Source organism: Lineus longissimus, chromosome 16 (assembly GCF_910592395.1).
Source record: "Lineus longissimus chromosome 16, tnLinLong1.2, whole genome shotgun sequence".
Taxonomy (NCBI): Eukaryota; Metazoa; Nemertea; class Pilidiophora; order Heteronemertea; family Lineidae; genus Lineus; species Lineus longissimus.
In genome coordinates, this window is record NC_088323.1 from 7,910,458 (window position 1) to 7,930,743 (window position 20,286).

Here is a 20,286-nt window from a genome sequence, read left to right on the forward strand (position 1 = left end):
TCTACGTCAAAATGATGTCATGATAGTACTACTTTTTCCATGCAACCTAGATTTGTTGCGTCAATTGACAAGTCATCCGATCGTGGTAGTGCAGGGAAACCTCAACCTTTCACTCTACACAGTTGAGTGAATGGAGACTGGTTAGTGTCGACCGATAACGTGAATTACAGAGTAGGCACATAGAAACCATCCGCGCAAAAATAGACTCCTATGAAGTTCATTCTATCATCATCCTGATCGTCTTTCCAGGCGACTGAAGAGGCCGGTGCTCTGCCTCCTGAGTGTAAAAAGGGATTTTGCTTATGTGATCATAATCCAACCCCATCCCCTCTCGCTACGTCCCTGTAACCCGAAGTCTCGCAAAACGATTTAATGTATTCATTATTCATATTGGCAAATGATTTGTCCAAAAAAGTTCATAAAGTGTCATTTTATCCCCAGTCTTTGAAGTCACTTTTATTGCCGCTATTTCGCGTGTTTGAATGACTACAGTTGTCCAAACTCTTTACCCGAGTTAGTCGTGCTCATGGTTTGTCTATAGTTGGCGCTGGTTAGAAATTGGGTACAATTCGTGCCCTTAATGGCTTTTCTGTAATGATAGCTAAATATGATAGCTATTTATAAGTAAATGATTGCTAAATATTGACCGGTTACCTTGAGTGAACAGGTCCACAATAGTCTCCGTGGGTGTTGTATAAGATTGTTGCACCGATTATACACCAGGGGCGATTAGGTCACATGTACAATGTATATTTTTTTTACATCGAAAGTTTTGTGACTGTCAAATTATCTGCAGGGTGGGTATCCGGTCCTATTACATAAGCACCCCTACAACTCCCTAGTATCTGGGTATGTATCATGAACTCTACATGCAGCCCCTGTGTGACTAAAAAAACACCTTGGCTTAGTTACTGTAAGGTATTTGTATACACCTTTCCAGAAATGGGGCGCTGAGTGTCCGAAATAGTGATGTCATAAGAGGAAACTAGGCCTTATGGTGGAGGGACAAAGGAGAAAGTCATGGTTGACCAACACACTTGAATGCCTTTAATGACGGACAAGGTGGAAAGTTAGTTCGAGTTCAAATGCAAGCCACCAATTTCGGGAAGCATGTATAGGGTACCTATTGTAGGGTAAATGAGGGGGTAATTTGGCCAAGTCCAATTGGGCCAAATTACTCCCTCATTTACCTTAGAATACCCTACAAATACCTTACAGTACTTTAGCCATGGGTTATTTTTTGAGTAGGGGCAGCAGTAGGTAGGCAAGATAAAGTTACACGAAGCCGCCAATAGGGTCTCAACCATCGCATAGTATACGTCATGACTTTTCACCCTTGTGCGAATAACGTAGCAGGCCTACTGAAGCTAACATGACCCAGTGCCCTTAGGCTACTCTGTTTAAAAGTCATCCAAAGAGGGTCAATTTAACCCCCTGCTACTGCCTATATATAGTCCCCCTTTAATCAATAGTTTTCGGGATAACTGTCTCTAGGCCATGTTCTTATGAAGTTCAATTTTTACTTGTATAACACAGTAGAACCTCTCTTAGCGGACACCTCTCTAGTAAGGACAACCTCTCTGGTAAGGACATTAGCTTTGGTCTCAAATTGGTTGTTTCCATTCAATTTGACCTCTCTAATCAGGAGGACACCTCTCTATTAAAGACAGCACTTGTCAGTCCCAAGGGTGTCCTGAATAGAGAGGTTCTACTGTATTATTAATCAAGGCCTATTGATTGTTGTATTGATTATGTTTTTACTGAGAGTAGGTTAACCAGACTAACTCTGGTTGGTTTTTAACACCATCGTCATCATCATCATTCAGGCTTTTATGACCCTCTGGGTCTTTGCCACTTTGGTCGATCAAAAACTTAACGTAGGCCTATGTGTTAATATTTTTCAATCCAAAGACTTTAGTGTGTAACGCAGGCACCCACGCCCAAGCAAAGCCAATTGAATGTTCCCGCGTTCTCCCCACGTATGCGTTTTAACTCGTCGCATGCGCAAACAACACCCAGACTGCACCTGCGTACAGAGGTTGAGATTCCGTCGGAATAAAAATGGCGGGGGCACTGGACTATGTTGGCTCCTATGTTTGGAGCGAGAAGTTCTGGTTTCCAGAAAATGTGTCATGGAAAGACATCGAAAATCATGACGAAGGTCCTAATGCGGGCATATACCATCCACAGATTTCTGATCTCATAATGCCCATACCGGTAGCCGTTCTATTAGGTGTGATTCGTTTCTGTTTCGAGAGGTAAGTTTTTTCGTCGTGTACGAGTCTGTGCACGTAACCCTGTACAAGGCGTGCCGTCTACATATATAATGTACCGGTGCTGTGTGTAAATAATGGCGAGGGTTTGTGCACATGACGTGTCTGCTGTGTATTCTTGTATGAGATATAGGATCGTGATTCATTAGAACACACTTTCTTACATTTCGGCTTTCACACTAGGCCTATGTATAATGTAGGCCTACAGTGTTTTGTTGTATAATCATGCATGATTCAAGCGGCCGAAATGAGCATTCCATAGCCTTTTAGGCCTACTTGGCTTTTCCACTTTCAGAAACACTGGTACCGGTACCGGGACGGCAAAACAAACTTAAAAGTACCTTTTACAATAGGTTTTTACTGTCAATGATGCCAGAAAATGCCTCGCGGCCATTGACTGGCGTCTTTTATCATGAAGATCTTTTGTATGTAAAGATGGTTTGCCGACCCTAGGTGGTTGGCGTATCTGGCAAAGGGCCTATGATGAATGATGTCGATGATCCCCAACCTCGGCCCATATCATTATCAATATCTCCGCCTGCCGTGGGGTCACAGGCGACTGATTGCGATGATAATAATGTCAACGTTCACTATTTCAGGCATTTTCTTATCCCCTTTATCGAATGCCATCCAGCAAATCTCTGATCTAAAATAGGAATAGGCCTATTGACCACTGATAGATGATAAAAATGAGATTGCTTTTTAAATTTACCCCAACTAAATGCCATAACAACACATGACTACAATGTACATGTCATCCTGTGGAAATCGGGGGTTTAATGTTCACTTCTCCGGCCCTGCACACAAACCCCTGAGACATACGCCCCCCCATTTGGTGAAGTGCCAGCGCCTCTTGCAACAACATCAGCGAGCACTGCATGATTGTACATGTATGCCACTTATCAAATTGAAAGATGAGCCTTAGTTTACTGGAACTGGTTCAATCAAAGTAATATTTTCCACCAGCAGTGATTGAAGACTCCTTTGAGCGCCTAGAGTTTTATTTTTTGATAAGCTGGACACACAGGACTGGAGGCACAAGCTTTGAATGAGCCACAACAGCACTGTATGCCACAGTCAGGTGTGCGAGTGGAGTGTTATATTCGTAACTATACAGGAGTACAATACATGCAATAGGCATTATGGGTCATTGATTGTAATTTTACTGGTTTTTATATTTGCATGTTTTGTACAGTGAAAGACAGTTAGATTTACACCCGATAGATTCGATCAATAATCATTAGGTGTTCTCCTCGCCTATTCATCTAGCTAATAGTGTTTACTATGTATATAAACATGCCGTTTTGTTTTGAAATTGAACATTCCCATTAGCATAGATAACCTGCGAAAATAAATTGCGGCCATTTTGAAAAGGCAACACGTGTATGTTTACCATGGCATAAAAGTAAAATCATACAAATTTATTCAAGAATTTTACTTGAAGTTGTCAATTTCTTCCCGTGTTCATGATATTTGGAATGCTTTTGGTGATGATTTGATTTAAAATATGATTTTTATGCCATGGTAAACTTACGCTGCCTGTGAAACTGAAATAGGCCTTTTCAAACTCCACGTGTAATGTGTGGCAAACAAACCAGCTATTAATATTTGGTGAGGTCCACTCCAAGTACAATCCGCAATCATAATATTGGCAATAGGTCCCCATGTATTGTAGGCCTCTTACATGCAGTAATACATGTGTGTCATGTTAAATATGTAAGTCACAATTTTATTGTAAGGCCAAGAACAGTTTGCTCCATGTCCTAAATCTTGAGTTGACCATTGTTTAGGCTTGAGTACAAAAGTCCTGTGTTGTAGTGGTCGAACAATGAAACGATATCATGATCAGACTTGGAAGTGTTATATTGATTGGGAATGGCAATGCATTTGGTGTGTGTGGCTTGTCCTGACCTGAAAGACCGGGCATAGATTTACGCAGTACTAATACTATAGAGATGATAGCATAATACAGGTCTAATGATTGGGACATGTTTCATGGTTTGACCTATTGCACCGATGGCAAATGAGCTAAGGTGAACATACACCTAGCATTACCGAGAATGTTTTTAAGGCATGAGATTTCAGTCTTACTGACCTGTACATTTGACATAATATTGAGTCCCAATTATATTTTGATGAGAAAAGTAGTCCATGTCTTATTGATGTCAGCAAGAAAAGATCTATAGATTAGAATAATGAATAACTCAAAATAACACTATAAATACAGTAGAACCTCTCTTTTAGCGGACACCTCTCTGATAACGACAACCTCTGTATTAAGGACACTAGTTTAGGTCCCAAATTGGTTATTTCCATTCAATTTGACCTCTCGAAGCAGGACACCTCTCTATTACGGACAGCACTTGTCAGTCCCGAGGGTGTCCTTTGAGGGGTTCTACTGTGCATGGTTTTTTAATCGCATGGTGCTCAATTGCTATTGACCCCCAACCATTTTCAAGGGTTGCAATTAAAGGCACAACCGATACGAACAAAATGATACCTCCCTTATCTTTGTACTTGAGATAATAACTGATCTACTTTGATTTTTGTGGAAGGGGAAAACTATGCAAATCTGTATTCTCCATATTCGTTGTTATCTTGAGATTTTTATCGCATTGTTGTGGATAGTGATGATCAATCATTTAGGGGTGGGGGGGGGGGGGGGGGGGAGTTAAATTACATGATAGAACAGGTTTAACTCCACCCTGAGGGAAAGTGTGTCCCATTTACACCATAGTAAGTGCACAATTCACCGTGGTAGAGTGACACTGACAGCTCATTTCAACATGGTGAATTCATAGAATTGCAACGGTGAAATATTTCACCATGGTAAGCATGGTATAGTCTTTGTTCACCATGGTGATGCTAAACTCCAATTTCACCATTTTAAACGTTGAATTCACCATGGTGAAATGAACTCAGATTTCACCATGGTGAATTCAGATTTTGGTGAATCTGAGATCTTTTCTGTATGGGATCCCAGGCTAACAACAGATAGTAGTCTTTAGGTTGGACGGAGGAAACACTGTATTGTCTGTTATTCTGTACCGGTAGTCAAAGTGCATGGCCAGATTTTACAAAACACTACAAACCCTTCTTGTCCATTTGTCTCTGCAGATTTATAGCAGCCCCAATTGGCCGATCATATGGACTTCGTGAGGGCAAGATTATGGTAGCTGAATATATCCCAATATTAGAAAAGGCATACAGAAAAACAAAACGTCCAGATGATAAGGCTATAGAGGTAAGTGTTGGCAGGAATGTTGCTGCTAAGATTTCTTCCGAGTTGATTCATGCAGCTTCCTCGATGTAACTGGAGAGATTGACTGAAAACAGCATGGAAATTTGAGTCTTTATTTAGATTTAACGAATTAATACTCATCTGGCTCTAGTGAGCCCATGCGACGATTGCACTGTGAACAATTTACGAAGAGAGAATGCGCTTCCCTAAAACAAACATCTGGGGTAGATAGCAGAGGTGTTATCTGTTACTACATGTAGTTGCATTCCTTAGAAAATATCTCAGATTGCTTTTAATACTACTTTGCACATGAGAGTGATCCTCAACGGTATTTTGGACAAGATCCCTATTGACCTTGTGGCTGTACGTTACAATTGTTGTTGTGACCCCCAGAAATTCATGGATTGGAATTCTCTGAAAAAGAATCCAGTCTGGCTCTCAAAAAAAAAGATTCTACACACCTTGCACAGTGGCAAACAGTTCCTAAAATTCTAAAAGAACATATGCAGCAAATACTGAATATGATCTAATCTAGTGCTATTTGAAAATAAGCAAATTTGCCAGGTGTTAGCGACATAAACATTTCACAGATTACAGTGGAACCTCCCTTAGTGGACACCTCTCTATTAAGGGCAACCGCTCTAGTCTATGGACACTAGTTTTGGTACCAAATTGGTTGTTTCAATTCAATTTGACCTCCCTTATGAGGACACCTCTCCATTGAGGACAGCACTTACAAATCAGGCCCGACGGTGTCCTTAATAAAGAGGTTTTACTCTACAGTATTGTTGAATCCATCTTTTTGACATGTTTCAGGGCTTCAGTAAAAAACTCAGCAAGTCAACACGCCAGGTTGAACGATGGTTCAGGAAGAGACGAAACCAAGACAGATCTAGTGAACTTAAAAAATTTTGTGAAAGCGGGTAAGAGTGATAGTGTGGTGTAGGCCAACAAGGGAGATGTATCCAAAATAAGGTTTAGGTGACACACACATAAGGCCGAAGTTACATAGACCTCATTCTTTCATTTCCCAGGACTCATTTTCCCCTTTTGCTTTCGTTCCCCTGTAAAAGCACGGCCTTGTGGCGTGCATTCACCGAGGAATGAAAGAAAAACCCGGAAAGTGACTCGTGGTAAATGAACGAATGAGGCCTATGTAACTTCGGCCTAACGTACATGAAGGTGTGCAAGAGGAGGCCAAATATTAAATTTTAAAATAGAAAAATAACATCTGGTGATTTCCTTACAACTACAAGTAACGAGTTTGAATTATTCAAGTCAACAGCTGGGTGTGGAGTTGACTCATAAAACATGACTTCAGGCAATCTTACTTTAGGTGTCAAAAGAGTTTGAAGTTCTGTTTACCTGCGGGGCATTAACATGATAAATCACAACTGCAAGAGGCTAAATATTTTTTTTTTGAATAGAAAAATAACATCTGGTGATTTCCTTACAACTACAAGTAATGAGTTTGTATTATTCAAGTCAACAGCTGGGAGTGGAAATGACTCATAAAACACGACTTCAGACAATCCTACTTCAGGTGTCAAAAGAGTTTGAAGTTCTGTTTACCTGCGAGGCATTAACATGATAAAGTACAACTGACATAATTTTTGTGGGAACATATCACCATACCTACAGTAGGCAGGCATGTAAGTCAGCCATTCATTCAAGGGACAGACGCCGTCTTGATGCCAAAAAATATGTTGGCCAGTTTGGCGAAATGATGACATACCATGTAAAAAACCAGGAAAGACATACATATTATTGAGATGCGAACAGTCTGGCACTGGTCAAAATGACTTACCACACAGCAAGAGAGGTCTGTACTTGTATGAGATTACATTATGATCTCATGCGGGGTGTAGATAGAGAGAGGCCCCTTTGACTGGTGAAGGTTTTTTGGCGGGAATAGTCCTCCAAACATAAATGGGCCCACAGTAGCCATATGAGACCTCCGATGCTTTCAGAAGCTTCAGGCTCATTTTAAATGTTCATTGTTATGTTGGGGCTGTAGCAAAATTAAAGTGAAGCCAATAGAAACGAAAAATTTTCGTTTTGGGGAGGGGGTCACGGGGTCATTACATGTCTATTTTTGTCATTTTTTTCCGCAAAAAGCTTCACCCCCATTTTTTAGGGGTATGTATTTATGACCCTTCCTAAAGCGTTTTCTGGCTCTCAAAATGCCCAAATTTGCTCCTGGGTAGCCTGTTACTACCAGAACATTCAAACCCCCTCGTTAACCACTTGCCCTCAAGCAGATTAGGATCCCGCCTTGAAGTATGTCCCAAAGTGCTAAAGTCAAGAGGGTGTAGCACAAGGCTGTGAAAGGTGAAGCCGAAAATCGTTATTTTTAAGTTTCTGAGGGGGGAGGGGGTTGGAGGAGAAACTAAAATATTTCGTTTCTATTGGCTTCACTTTAGTTCTAGTACAGCCCCTCTCACAACAACAATATAAAGTTGTAAAGATCTAATCTAGGTACACTTTAAGTGGTGGAGAACAGGTAATAGCAGCTTGAGTTGTTTCGGTCATACTATTCATGTCCTCTTTGCGTTTTTCAGCTGGCGATTCTTATTCTATGTATCTGCTCATATCTACGGAACAGTCATATTATGGAACGTAAGTGACAAAAAACTTCAACAAAAATCAAGCAGATCCTTGTGATCCTTTTATTTTTACAATTGTTGACAATCGGTACATTCTGCTAATAGATATAATGCTCCAAGGCTGTGGTTCTGTCATATATTGTAGTATATACGACAATGCATACTTGCCAGAGAATCTGCCCGTTGGAGATTCACCTTTGTAGTTGCTGAGCAGCTGTGTACTTGTGGCAGTGTTAAGTTGGCAAGTAACGTTGCCGGGGTGATACAGGTAGGCGTAGTTGTGAAAATAGTTTATAATGAGTAGAGTTACTCAAGTCCAATTATTCAAACCTTCATTTTCGATACTGAATAAAGACTTTAGAATAGTCAGGTAGTGATGTAAATAATTGACCACGTGTTACATATCTTTGAACCACTTCCATATTGACAGGGTTGCCTCAATTCCTACCTCATTGAACCTTTTAGGAAATTCAGTCATGCCTATCTTTCCAAATACTAGAATCTAGCATTTCTGTCAGATCTTTCCAATGAATGTACCGGTGATCCATCGTGGGATTGATCCCTTCCGAACTATTGGGTACATGGGTGAACATCAGCAATTTTGAGTGCGGCGGGCTTGCTAAATGACAAAATAATAATATTTTTTCACATTTTTAGCTCACCTCTTAGCAGAGGTGAGCTTATCCCATACCGTGGCGTCCGTCGTCCGTCGTCGTCGTCGTCGTCGTCGTCGTCGTCGTAGTCGTCGTCGTCGTCGTCGTCGTCGTCGTCGTCGTCGTCGTCGTCGTCGTCGTCGTCCGTCGTCGTCCGTCGTCCGTTAGCAGGGCACGTTTCGTAACTGTTAGAGCTATTGAGTTGAAACTTGGTACACATGTACCCTTATGTAATGACACCTTGGAGACCAAGTTTCGGTCCGATTCGTTTCATGGTTTGGCCACCAGGGGGCCAAACGTTAAAAGTGAAAATATGCAATATCTCCCTTAATAGTAGTCGGGAAATTTTGAAAAAAATATGGTAGGTACTTCTAGCAAAGGTGCATCATATATCCTCCGGGTTTTTGATTTGACCTCCTTTTCAAGGTCACAGAGGTCAAATGGTGTAAATTGGCCGTTAGGATGTAACGATGGCACGTTTCTAAACTGCAATGACTATTGATACCAAATTTGGTACACATTTACCCCTTAGTCAGGTGATCTCAGGGACTGAAGTTTGGTCCAATATGATTCACCACTTGACCACCAGGGGGCAAAATCCAAAAACCTTAAAAATGTGATTATTCCTTAACTTCTTGCCCGATTGCCACCAATTTGATATCATGGGTACATCTAACCACCATACAGTATATGTCACACAGGTTTTTAATTTGACCTTCTTGTCAAGGTCACAGAGGTCAAATGGCGTAAATTCGCTGTCAGGCCGTAACTATGGCACGTTTCTTAACTGCAATGACTATTGATCACAAATTAAGTACACATGTACCCCTTGGTCAGGTGATCTCAGGTACCGAAGTTTGGTGCGATCTGATTTGCCGTTTGGCCTCCAGGGAGGGGGCCAAATCCTAAATACTTCAAAATGCCATTATTCCTAGTAATGACTTGCCCGATTGGCACCAATTTTATATCATAGGTACATCTAATTCTAACAACCATTCAATGTGTCACCCGGGTCTTCTTTGATTTGACCTACTTTTCAAGGTCACAGAGGTCGAATGTACTGTAAATTGGCCATTTTGGGGAAATTGTAATTGCTTGGACCTACATCAAACCTAACACTACATGACACAATACAATGCTCTTTATCCATCTTTCCTCCACATGAGGTGAGCACAATGGCCCTGGCCATTTCATTCTAGTTGACCGCCTTGCGACGGGCACGCTAACCAAGGTATAAAAAAAGTCTCGCCTAACGCTTTCATGTTACATACTTATGCTTATAGATCTAGCCATTGTTTGCAGAAAAGATATTTTGCTGAGACACTCCACTGCTGGATTGGATGGCCCCATCAGCATGTTTCCTCGGATCTCTACTGGTATTACATGATTGAACTTGGTTTCTACGTTGCACTAGCATTCTCGCTCATGACAGATGTCAGGAGGAAGGTATGTACATGTATATCGATTGATGTGGCCAAGCTTTGAATTTAGCAAGTGACTGCCAATATATTGCTTTCAAATGACAGGTAGATCGTGGATATTTAATTTTATGGCCATGAAATTGAAAAATGATAACAGAAACAGAATTTTAAAGTTTAAGTGCAAATCATGGCGTTGCTCAAACTTTTATGTGTTGCATCACAAAAGATGCAGTCTAGTGTTAAGTTGCTAACACTGTATTGCATCACACAATGTTTTTCCACATAGCTCATTCTCGGTGCTTTAAATGTCGCATTTGCATGAAACCTACGTGATTGTCATCATAACTGTACAGCACTTGACCTCTGTGCGACCTTTGATTCCATTACCGTTGGTTACCTTATTCAGAACCATGGGCTGGAATGACATATGTACGCAGATGACACACGTATAAATTACTTTTTTTGAGCTCTAAATGATGTAACCTCAAGAACGACAGCCGCTTTCCTCCTCTGCAGAGTTAGCAGTATCAATTTTTTCTCTGACGAGGTCACTGTGACATCACGTGAACATGAACAGTTTTTGTTTTTGAAAACGCATTCAAAAACCGATTTCATTCGTTAATTGCGAAGGATACTGTGGTGTTCTTCATCATTTGCAACACCAGAGTGCGCTACTTTCGATCTGGGAACTGCGCTGGTGGGAGTTCTGAGATATTCTGATCACGCTTACCAACTGTTTAAAAGGGTTAACCCCTAACTGGTGAAGGTATTCTCCTGAATAATGTGAGATTTGTTGTTTTGTTGTCAGGATTTCTATGAGATGATCATCCACCATATAGCCACGATAGGGCTGCTCACTTTCTCCTGGATCAACAACATGGTCCGTATAGGCAGCTTGGTTTTGGTCGTTCATGATGCAGTCGATTATTGGATGGAGGTAAGTGGCAAACGTTAAGTCCTTTGCCAATCATCGCAAAGTAAAACATCACTTGTCCAGGTGTGCCAGTGCAGGTCCTCGGGACAGAATTGTTCAATGTAACAACCCTTGAATTGAAAATTGAACTGCACATTTTAGAAGTTCCACTTGGGTTTGTTTCAGTTGACAGCAATGGAATCGAGCGATGTTTGCTTTGTTGAAAGGGGCTTCAATGCTTCACCTGTCACCTGAATGCCATAGCAGTAATACTTGAATCACAATGCCAATGCCAGTGTCACATGATTCACAATGCCAATGCCATTGACACGTGAATTACAGCACTTTGACTACAAAATGCTGAGGCAGGGATTCAAAGAATGAATTGCTTTGAAATTGCACCTGGATTTAGGCAGACCTACATGCATGTAGTTACAAAATGTATGTAGATTTGGCCTGATTATGCATGCACATGGACATGTACTATACCAAAGCAGGTTGCTGTATGCACATGCGTAATCTAATACAAAATCCATGTGTTCCAGCTTCATTCTGACTTAAGTAGTTGGAGCGGTATTGAAAGGCTGAAAGGATGATCCTTCATTTTGTTGCGGTGAAATGAGCAGAATTTTTTTAACCCACATCTTGTATTTTTCAGGGTGCAAAAATGGCCAAATATATACGAAAACAGAAAATCTGTGATGCAATGTTTGTAGTGTTTGCAGTAGTCTGGTTCGTCACTCGCCTTGTTATATTTCCAATATGGTAAGTGTGCATTTATCTTCCCTATCCTACTAGTCTACTCCTCAAATGTGATATCGTGTTTAACCTGGACTTGGTTGGTCAAACAGCGTTCGGGCTAACGGTCGTTGGCATTAAGTGTAACGTCGGCATAAAGTCTTCGTGCTATCTTTATGGAAAGGAAGTGCTTAGTGGAGATAACACCACTGTATTTGATGCCATCGTTAGCAACTAACACTTTTTGAACGACCAGGCCCTGATTGTTAAAATTCAAGAACAAGGATGCTCTGTTTCGATTTGTAACAGTGCCCTGTTCATTGATGATGACCTGATGATGATGATAACGTTATAAGTCACCCGGTGTGTTCGGTAGAAAATCCTGGTTTTGAAATTTTGGAATATTTGTCTGTTGCGTTATCAAGTAATATTCAAGTTGAATTCAATGATAAAAATGATTAAATCCTGTTTTATTATTATGTTATTTGCAGTGCAATTTAAATACAGTATTTTCGAACTCGCCTGGGGTTTTTCTCAAGTGGGTTTGGATCAGTTCCTTGCCTATTGGGGGCGAGCTGAGGTCTGAATACCTTGAGGGAGGCCCTGCACCATAGTCCTAAGAACTGGCGTAGCTTTAGATGCATATGGAAGTCCTCTTTTTCTTCAAAATGTGATGATTGTTATGAGGCATGTCGGTGTCTACTAACATGAAAGTTGAACATGTTTTCCCTCTCAACATTTAAAAATTTTGTGCTGAGGGAATTGAAACGTTCTTGTGGAATGTTATAGACATTTTTAAAACTTGGATGTGAATGATGTTATATTGTGTTTTATATAAAAACATATTCTTGCATCTTACGTCCCACCATATTGTTGAGTTAAGCTGTCGAGTAATTCTGAGCCATAATGAAAATATGGACATTTGTATGTAGAGACTTGTATACCTGTAACTAATGTCAACCAGCCAGAAGCGGCCTTGACACTCTTCTTAAGTTGGGCATTTTGGTAACCTCGATAGGTAAAACAGAAAAGTGAAAAATGGGTGCCTCATGATTGAAAAATAATAGGGGTACATGCTCCCAGATGATGTTTTTTGTGGCCTGTGTAACTTATACAGTCAGAAAAGATGTCTCAGTTCAAGATCAGACTACCTATTTGTTCAATTCCGCTCTGCTTGACCTATGCCGGCTATGGGTACAACTACTGCATGTGGATTTCAAAAGTTTGGTCTGCTTTGTTGTTGGAATTGACAAATGGACGTTTTGATCCCTCAGAACGATGGCCTGCTTTACTCACCAATATGGAGGTTTTATTTCCAGGGTTTCAGCATTTGAAGTAATGATGAAAAAGTTCTCCAGTATTTTCGCTTTAAATGTTATTCTTTACAGTTTTCATAATTGATTTCTTCCTCCTCTGTTCACGACAGCTTACATCTAGTATTAAATATGTTGATTCATTATTTATGGCCATCATGTTCTCTTTCCAAAATTAAAAAACCCCCAAAATATCATCGACATTTTCTGGAGGTGGGGTTTAGAAAGACGGCCCACTGAATTTTAAGCAGTTGGTTTTTTCATTGATACATCAAATGTGGGATCAGGAGATTAAACCACCCTCGTCTCACTCTACCACCTCAGGTGTCTGTTTCAAGTTGGGCTGAGTTATATAAGTATGGTTGTGCTTCCATCTGTCCAATTCCTGATTTTTTGGTGATTCCATCTGTGGATTGCCATGTTACGGTATGTCTGTTTCATCCCGGGAAACTTTTCACCGACTTGCCATGTCTTAATTGGGTCTTATCCAAACCCGGGTTTAACCCAGTTTTTTTTTTTTCGATAGAGGGAAGTACAAAAAACCGAAGCAGTTACTAGTTATAAATCCCGGTGACAGGTGGCGTGGCAGGTTTAACGAAGGAGCCAATTTGGAACATCTGACGCAGCGTGAACAAAGGAGGTTATTTTACCTGCAGCAGCACCTGTCACCGTGTCAACCAACACCCTACATCATTTTGAACAGATGGAAGCACCCGCCAAGTTTTCTACACACAGCTGAGACACGAGCAAATAGATAAATGGTTTTCCAGTAGGTGGAAGTACAGCTGATGTACGGTTCTTCTGAATAAGCAGCACCCAACATTTTTTGAAAATGACATATATGTGTAATGGGCTTCTATACAAAACCCGATTGAATCTGGAGATATTCCGTTCGCATCTTCTGAGCAATGTGTGTATTTTCAAGCATGAACAGGTTAAGATACATACGTGTCAAATACTCCCAAAGCAGATTTTAGAATGTTGTGAATTGGTGGCTGTTATACTTGTTACTGCTCATTTCTTTTTGGCTAAAGACAAATTTTTTTTTCTGAAAGATATCCGTTTTGTTGAAATTCGTGTTTGTGCACATATTGGAATTAATTTCATTGACTAGATGTTGGTTTGTTGTGTTTATAATGTGGACTTCATGCGTGATGTGATATCTTGGCTCATCGGATGTGGAACTGAGATATGAACCTGTGCACTGGGTTTTGCTACAGGTGCACTGCTGTCACAGTTGTTCACCCAAAATGGGAACGCAGAATAAAAGTGAAGTTCGAATCTTGGTGCAAAATAGAGTTTCAGTGCAGTATTATAATTAAAAAGTGAGGGTTTTTATTGAATGCAACAATTTTTTCTTCACTTCTTTCCAAACAAGTTAAGAATTGTTGGAAGTTGAAAAAAGGAAAATTAAATTACAGAAGAAAATTATTTGTTTAGAGAAACAGCATGTGTGAACCATTTATTGTGCGCAAATATGTTTTCAATAAAATGGTTAAATTTTTTTGGGTAATTGTCTTGAGCCTCCCGTCCCACATGATACCGCGTCTTCATGATGCCACAGCGGTCCATTACTCCACTTCCTTTGAACTCTAATGTCTTTTATAACAAATCATTATTCTTCCCTTTTGCAGGATAATGAGATACTCATTATTTGAGGCCCATACCATAACTGGCATGGCACATTGCTACTATTTCTATAATTCATTTTTACTACTGCTCTTGGTGCTGAGTACCATTTGGTTTTATTTCATTGGACGGACGGCCTACCTGGCAATTAGATATGGAAAGGTAGATACACTGAGTTGCAACTGCAGACTGATATTTTAGCTACTTAATAGCTACTGGTGTTTACTGGCCAGCATAGGACATGACTAGGCAAAGATGCTGAGGTCAAGGAAACAGGGCAGGCAAATACATCTGTGTGGACAATCTAAATCAATGGTGGCAAGATGTTTTTTTTCTTTCTTCTTTGAGCGGGCAGTTCATATATGAGATCCAGTCGCTTTTAAATATGATAATCTTTGATTGAAATGGGAAGCAGTTACTATCACATAACATGTCAAATCCATTATGCAGGACAGCTTTTGTTCCGTATGAAGTGAGTTAATGCAAGAAGGCAGTATTCCTCATCATCAACGAGTTGCGGGATCTGTTGTGCATTTCAAAACTACTTTGGTGTTTTCTTTGCCTTATGTGACTGGCCAGTGTAATGGCTCGACAGGAATGTTGTTTTATCACAGATTGGCGCTAGCTAATAGAGGGAGAAAGATATCATAAAAGATAAAATACCTGCGTTTTTGATAAGGTCTGCCTTTTTAGGTTACCGAGGTCAACATTTCTCTCGTGGTGCACACATCATTTGTCACGCAAACGCCTGTTGGCCATTTTAACATTCAGACAAAACCTGAGGCAGATTTTAACTTATCATCAGATTATAAGTTAAGTAGGTCTAAGTCATTTTAAATCTTGCATAAGTAAAATTATGTAAAATAATCTTCATTTTTGGATCATGAGACATACATCATGGTTCACCTCGGCGGTTGAAACATAGTTTAACCTTGCTTGACCGACACTAACTCTTCAAAATTAAAAAGACCAAACTTGCACATTTGGTTGGAAGCTTGCTATGATTTGTCCTAGAACCTAGATGTTGGTGTACTTCTAGGTTGATCTGGGCAATATGTCAAATGGGTTATTTGTTTTAAGAAATTTTCATTGTAGTTTATCAAACTTGTGTCAGAGCTTCATCTAAACACTCAAGCCAGACAAATAAAGACCTGGGTTAGCAATATCTAGTTGGCAATAATCTAGGTTTACAGCGAGTGTAAGTAGGTTAAGGTCATGAAACACATGTCAAGCATGATTGACAGACACTCTGACTAAACGGCCACAGAGGCCAGGTTATATAAACAACTTGTATTAAACAGAGATTTTTCTGAAAACAGGTTCTAATGTAATATGGATGGCGGTTGAATATGGATTGAAGCCAATTCTGTTTGGTTGATTGAGATGCACATCGATTGCTTTTTGCCTCTCTAAAACCACCGATGGTCCTTTCTTTTCTTTTCATCGTCAAAAAATCCACTTTATGCCATGGTTAGTCCCTGGTGATGGTGCTCAGCTTTTAGAGACGACACTGTCTCGTACATGTTAACCAATGTCTATGTTGTTGTCACCTGCTTGTCTGTTGTAGTCTATTGGAGAAGTTGGGGTTAGTGAAAATCTTGCATTGATTGATGATAACCAAGAAATCACCCGTTGTCCCTTAGTCGAATATACATGTTTTACATGTCCAGTTACCTTAACCGGCCAACCAATTCATCTTGTCTGAGGGTGACCAGTCTCTTCTTGACCATGTTGACAAGAGAAAATAAAGTTAACTGGCCAACCAATTCCGGTCTGATCTTGACTATGTTGACCATAAAGTCAACGTAAGATAACTGGTCAACCAATTCATCTAGACTAAGACAGTGACCGGTCTGATCTTGACTATTTTGACTATAGAGTCATTTTCAGTTAACTGGCCAACCAATTCATCTAGACTCAGAGTCAGACAGTAACCGGTCTGATCTTGACTATTTTGACTATATAGTCATTTTCAGTTAACTGGTCAACCAATTCATCTAGACTCGGACAGTAACCGGTCTGATCTTGACTATTTTGACTATAGAGTCATTTTCAGTTAACTGGTCAACCAATTCATCTAGACTCCGACAGTGACCGGTCTGATCTTGACTATTTTGACTATAGAGTCATTTTCAGTTAACTGGCCAACCAATTCATCTAGAGTCGGACAGTGACCATCTGATCCAGTCTCTGAAATCTAACCTTAGAAAGTGGTCCAACAGAATTTGTTCCATAAATGTATCCTCATACAATGTGTCATGGTTCTGACGAGAGGTGAGCGCAATAGTCCCTTCACTAGTATTTTTCAATATCACCTTTGAAGTAATTTTCTTATGCTTTAAAAAGTGTATTTGTCTGCAGTCTGTTGAGCTCCTAATTTTGCTTAGAAAAAGGAGAGACAGTGATAAACAAGAGGGATGGTGTTGTAGTCTTTTACAACTCCCAGTGTTTGTTTCCACCAATATTTTTAGCGTGCTGATAGTTATGCACGTGAATGCCTGCCCTGGATTCCTTGGTTTTGCTCTCATGTTTACTGGTCATGTCTTGTGAGCCATGTAAGGGATATCACCTCTCAAGCATCATGGCCTGCATCTAATACTTCTCTTTACATGTAGCTCACCCATGAAAATTAACAAGCGCTGGTGGTCATGTAAAGGAATATCTTGAATTTGGGTCCGTTAGAGGTGATGTAGAATATCTGAATAAAGGGTATCCGCAAAAAGATTGTGCAAGGTTTGTCTCACTATTACCAATATGCGTGTAGACAGCATTTTTAGCTCACCTCTTAGCAGAGGTGAGCTTATCCCATACCGTGGCGTCCGTCGTCCGTCGTCGTCGTCGTCGTCGTCGTCGTCGTCGTCGTCGTCGTCGTCGTCGTCGTCGTCGTCGTCGTCGTCGTCGTCGTCCGTCGTCCGTTAGCAGGGCACGTTTCGTAACTGTTAGAGCTATTGATTTGAAACTTGGTACACATGTACCCTTATGTAATGACACCTTGGAGACCAAGTTTCGGTCCGATTCGTTTCATGGTTTGGCCACCAGGGGGCCAAACGTTAAAAGTGAAAATATGCAATATCTCCCTTAATAGTAGTCGGGAAATTTTGAAAAAAATATGGTAGGTACTTCTAGCAAATGTGCATCATATATCCTCCGGGTTTTTGATTTGACCTCCTTTTCAAGGTCACAGAGGTCAAATGGTGTAAATTGGCCGTTAGGATGTAACGATGGCACGTTTCTAAACTGCAATGACTATTGATACCAAATTTGGTACACATTTACCCCTTAGTCAGGTGATCTCAGGGACCGAAGTTTGGTCCAATATGATTCACCACTTGACCACCAGGGGGCAAAATCCAAAAACCTTAAAAATGTGATTATTCCTTAACTTCTTGCCCGATTGCCACCAATTTGATATCATGGGTACATCTAACCACCATACAGTATATGTCACACAGGTTTTTAATTTGACCTTCTTGTCAAGGTCACAAAGGTCAAATGGCGTAAATTCGCCGTCAGGCCGTAACTATGGCACGTTTCTTAACTGCAATGACTATCGATCAAAAATTAGGTACACATGTACCCCTTGGTCAGGTGATCTCAGGTACCGAAGTTTGGTGCGATCTGATTTGCCGTTTGGCCTCCAGGGAGGGGGCCAAATCCTAAATTCTTCAAAATGCCATTATTCCTAGTAATGACTTGCCCGATTGGCACCAATTTTATATCATAGGTACATCTAATTCTAACAACCATTCAATGTGTCACCCGGGTCTTCTTTGATTTGACCTACTTTTCAAGGTCACAGAGGTCGAATGTTATGTAAATTGGCCATTTTGGGGAAATTGTAATTGCTTGGACCTACATCAAACCTAACACTACATGACACAATACCCATGCTCTTTATCCATCTTTCCTCCACATGAGGTGAGCACAATGGCCCTGGCCATTTCATTGAAGAAATATTATTCTTCAGAGTATATCAATCGCCGATTCTGTTTTTTTAAAGACATTGCTTTACTTGACCACAGTACACCACATCCTAGCACTGTATTGTCTTTTCAAGCATTGCACTTGGAAATAATCATCCCCTAAATAAACCCTCTTGACAACCCAGGATTCTCAAATCTGGGCTGTTGGTGTGGAACTCTCTAGCCTCTCCAAAACTCCCTTGGAACTTTTTAACACGTTTTAAAATGATAGTATTCTGGTTGTGGTGTTTTAACTTTTCGTAAAAGTATTGCAAATGAACACAGTGAAATTTTAGAAATTCTTTTGGGCCTAAAAGTTATTCTCTGGTGGTTCCTTTTAATACCTGCTCATGAGCAATGACGCAGTCTTTGTTTTTGGCCTCACCTCAAGCTGACAATTATATGCATGCATAAAACCCCTAACAGCTAAGTTGGAAAACACTAAAGCCCGTCCCCCATGTTTTGAACGACTGGTCAGCCATGTTTCAAATGCCCTCAGATATGATAGACTACCAGCAGGCCGCAGTTGTGCTACTGTATTCACCAACAGAGCACTGGATGTGGAGCACAGATGTGAGCATCAGTCCGTTTATCTTACTATAAGTGGCCATTGTGACCTTGTGCATCCATTATTTGAGATTGAATGCCAACTCATCAGACAGTTCCTCAATACCCACATGATTTTAATGCTAGCAAGGCGGGAATTTTTTCCATCTTTAAAAATCGAAAAATAGCTGCGTGCTCCTAAATCATCATATGGTGTCTTGTTCATCTCCTGATTATGTATCTGATGAATTCCCTTTTCCAATATTGTGAAAGGTCAAATTTAAAGGCCACTTTGAAACTGAAAATGGTACAGATGGCACAAAAGATGCCATTCTGTCAAGCTTGTACGTGAAATGAAAAACTAAAGATTATGTTCATTCAGAACAATGACTTCATGGCATAGTGGGTATAAGACGGCAAGTATCAAGTGTCGAGGGTTCCGAGTTCAAACCCGCTCGAGGAATATTTTTAATTTTTTCTTTACACACAAGCGTCTCTGTGTGACCTGTCTCGTCAATGAACTTGTTTGTGCAGCCCAGTGAGACCAGTCGCTGGGTGTCTTTCATGTTTCAAGTGCAGTTTTGGTGGTCGGGCGTTTGTGTTTTCTAACTTGGTCGTTAGGGTTTTTATGCATGTATGTCAGCTTTTAATGAAAAAGCACTCATACTTTTTTTATACCACGGGGCTCTCAACTTGAAATTAGTATGCGCATACCTTTTTTTGAGGATACTCGTCCCTCTGACACCCTCTCTTGTAGTTAAATCATTTGAGTAGTTGCAGCTTTGCCAAGTTTCAATTCTGATCTTGAAATTGTTTTCTGGACAAATGTTTGAGACCGCCAGAAAAAACCAGGTGTGCAATAATTGATCAAATAAAATATTCAATGTTCAGGGCATGAAAAATGGAAAGCATAGTTGGCCAGCTTAAAAGATCTGTTTAGCTCACATGGTACAGGAAGGAAGTGTCGGAATTCTTGTCTTTTGTAAATCTA

The 20,286-nt window shown here is 40.4% G+C and overlaps 1 protein-coding gene across 4 annotated transcripts in view; it reads left to right on the plus strand.

Moving 5' to 3' along the window:
* The first annotated feature begins 2,056 nt into the window (after positions 1–2,056).
* Positions 2,057–20,286, plus strand: part of LOC135500250 (ceramide synthase 5-like) — a 63,635-nt gene continuing 45,405 nt past the window's right edge. For 3 of the 4 annotated variants that reach the window (XM_064791579.1, XM_064791577.1, XM_064791578.1), the window contains exons 1-7: positions 2,057–2,258; positions 5,391–5,517; positions 6,331–6,437; positions 8,076–8,133; positions 10,076–10,219; positions 11,003–11,131; positions 11,766–11,872. In XM_064791579.1, the coding sequence (XP_064647649.1) occupies positions 2,062–2,258; positions 5,391–5,517; positions 6,331–6,437; positions 8,076–8,133; positions 10,076–10,219; positions 11,003–11,131; positions 11,766–11,872 (869 nt within the window). In that variant the 5' untranslated portion in view covers positions 2,057–2,061. Of the gene's footprint in view, positions 2,259–5,390; positions 5,518–6,330; positions 6,438–8,075; positions 8,134–10,075; positions 10,220–11,002; positions 11,132–11,765; positions 11,873–14,792; positions 14,950–20,286 lie in introns of all 4 variants that reach the window. The other variant, XM_064791580.1, reaches the window with a different exon arrangement.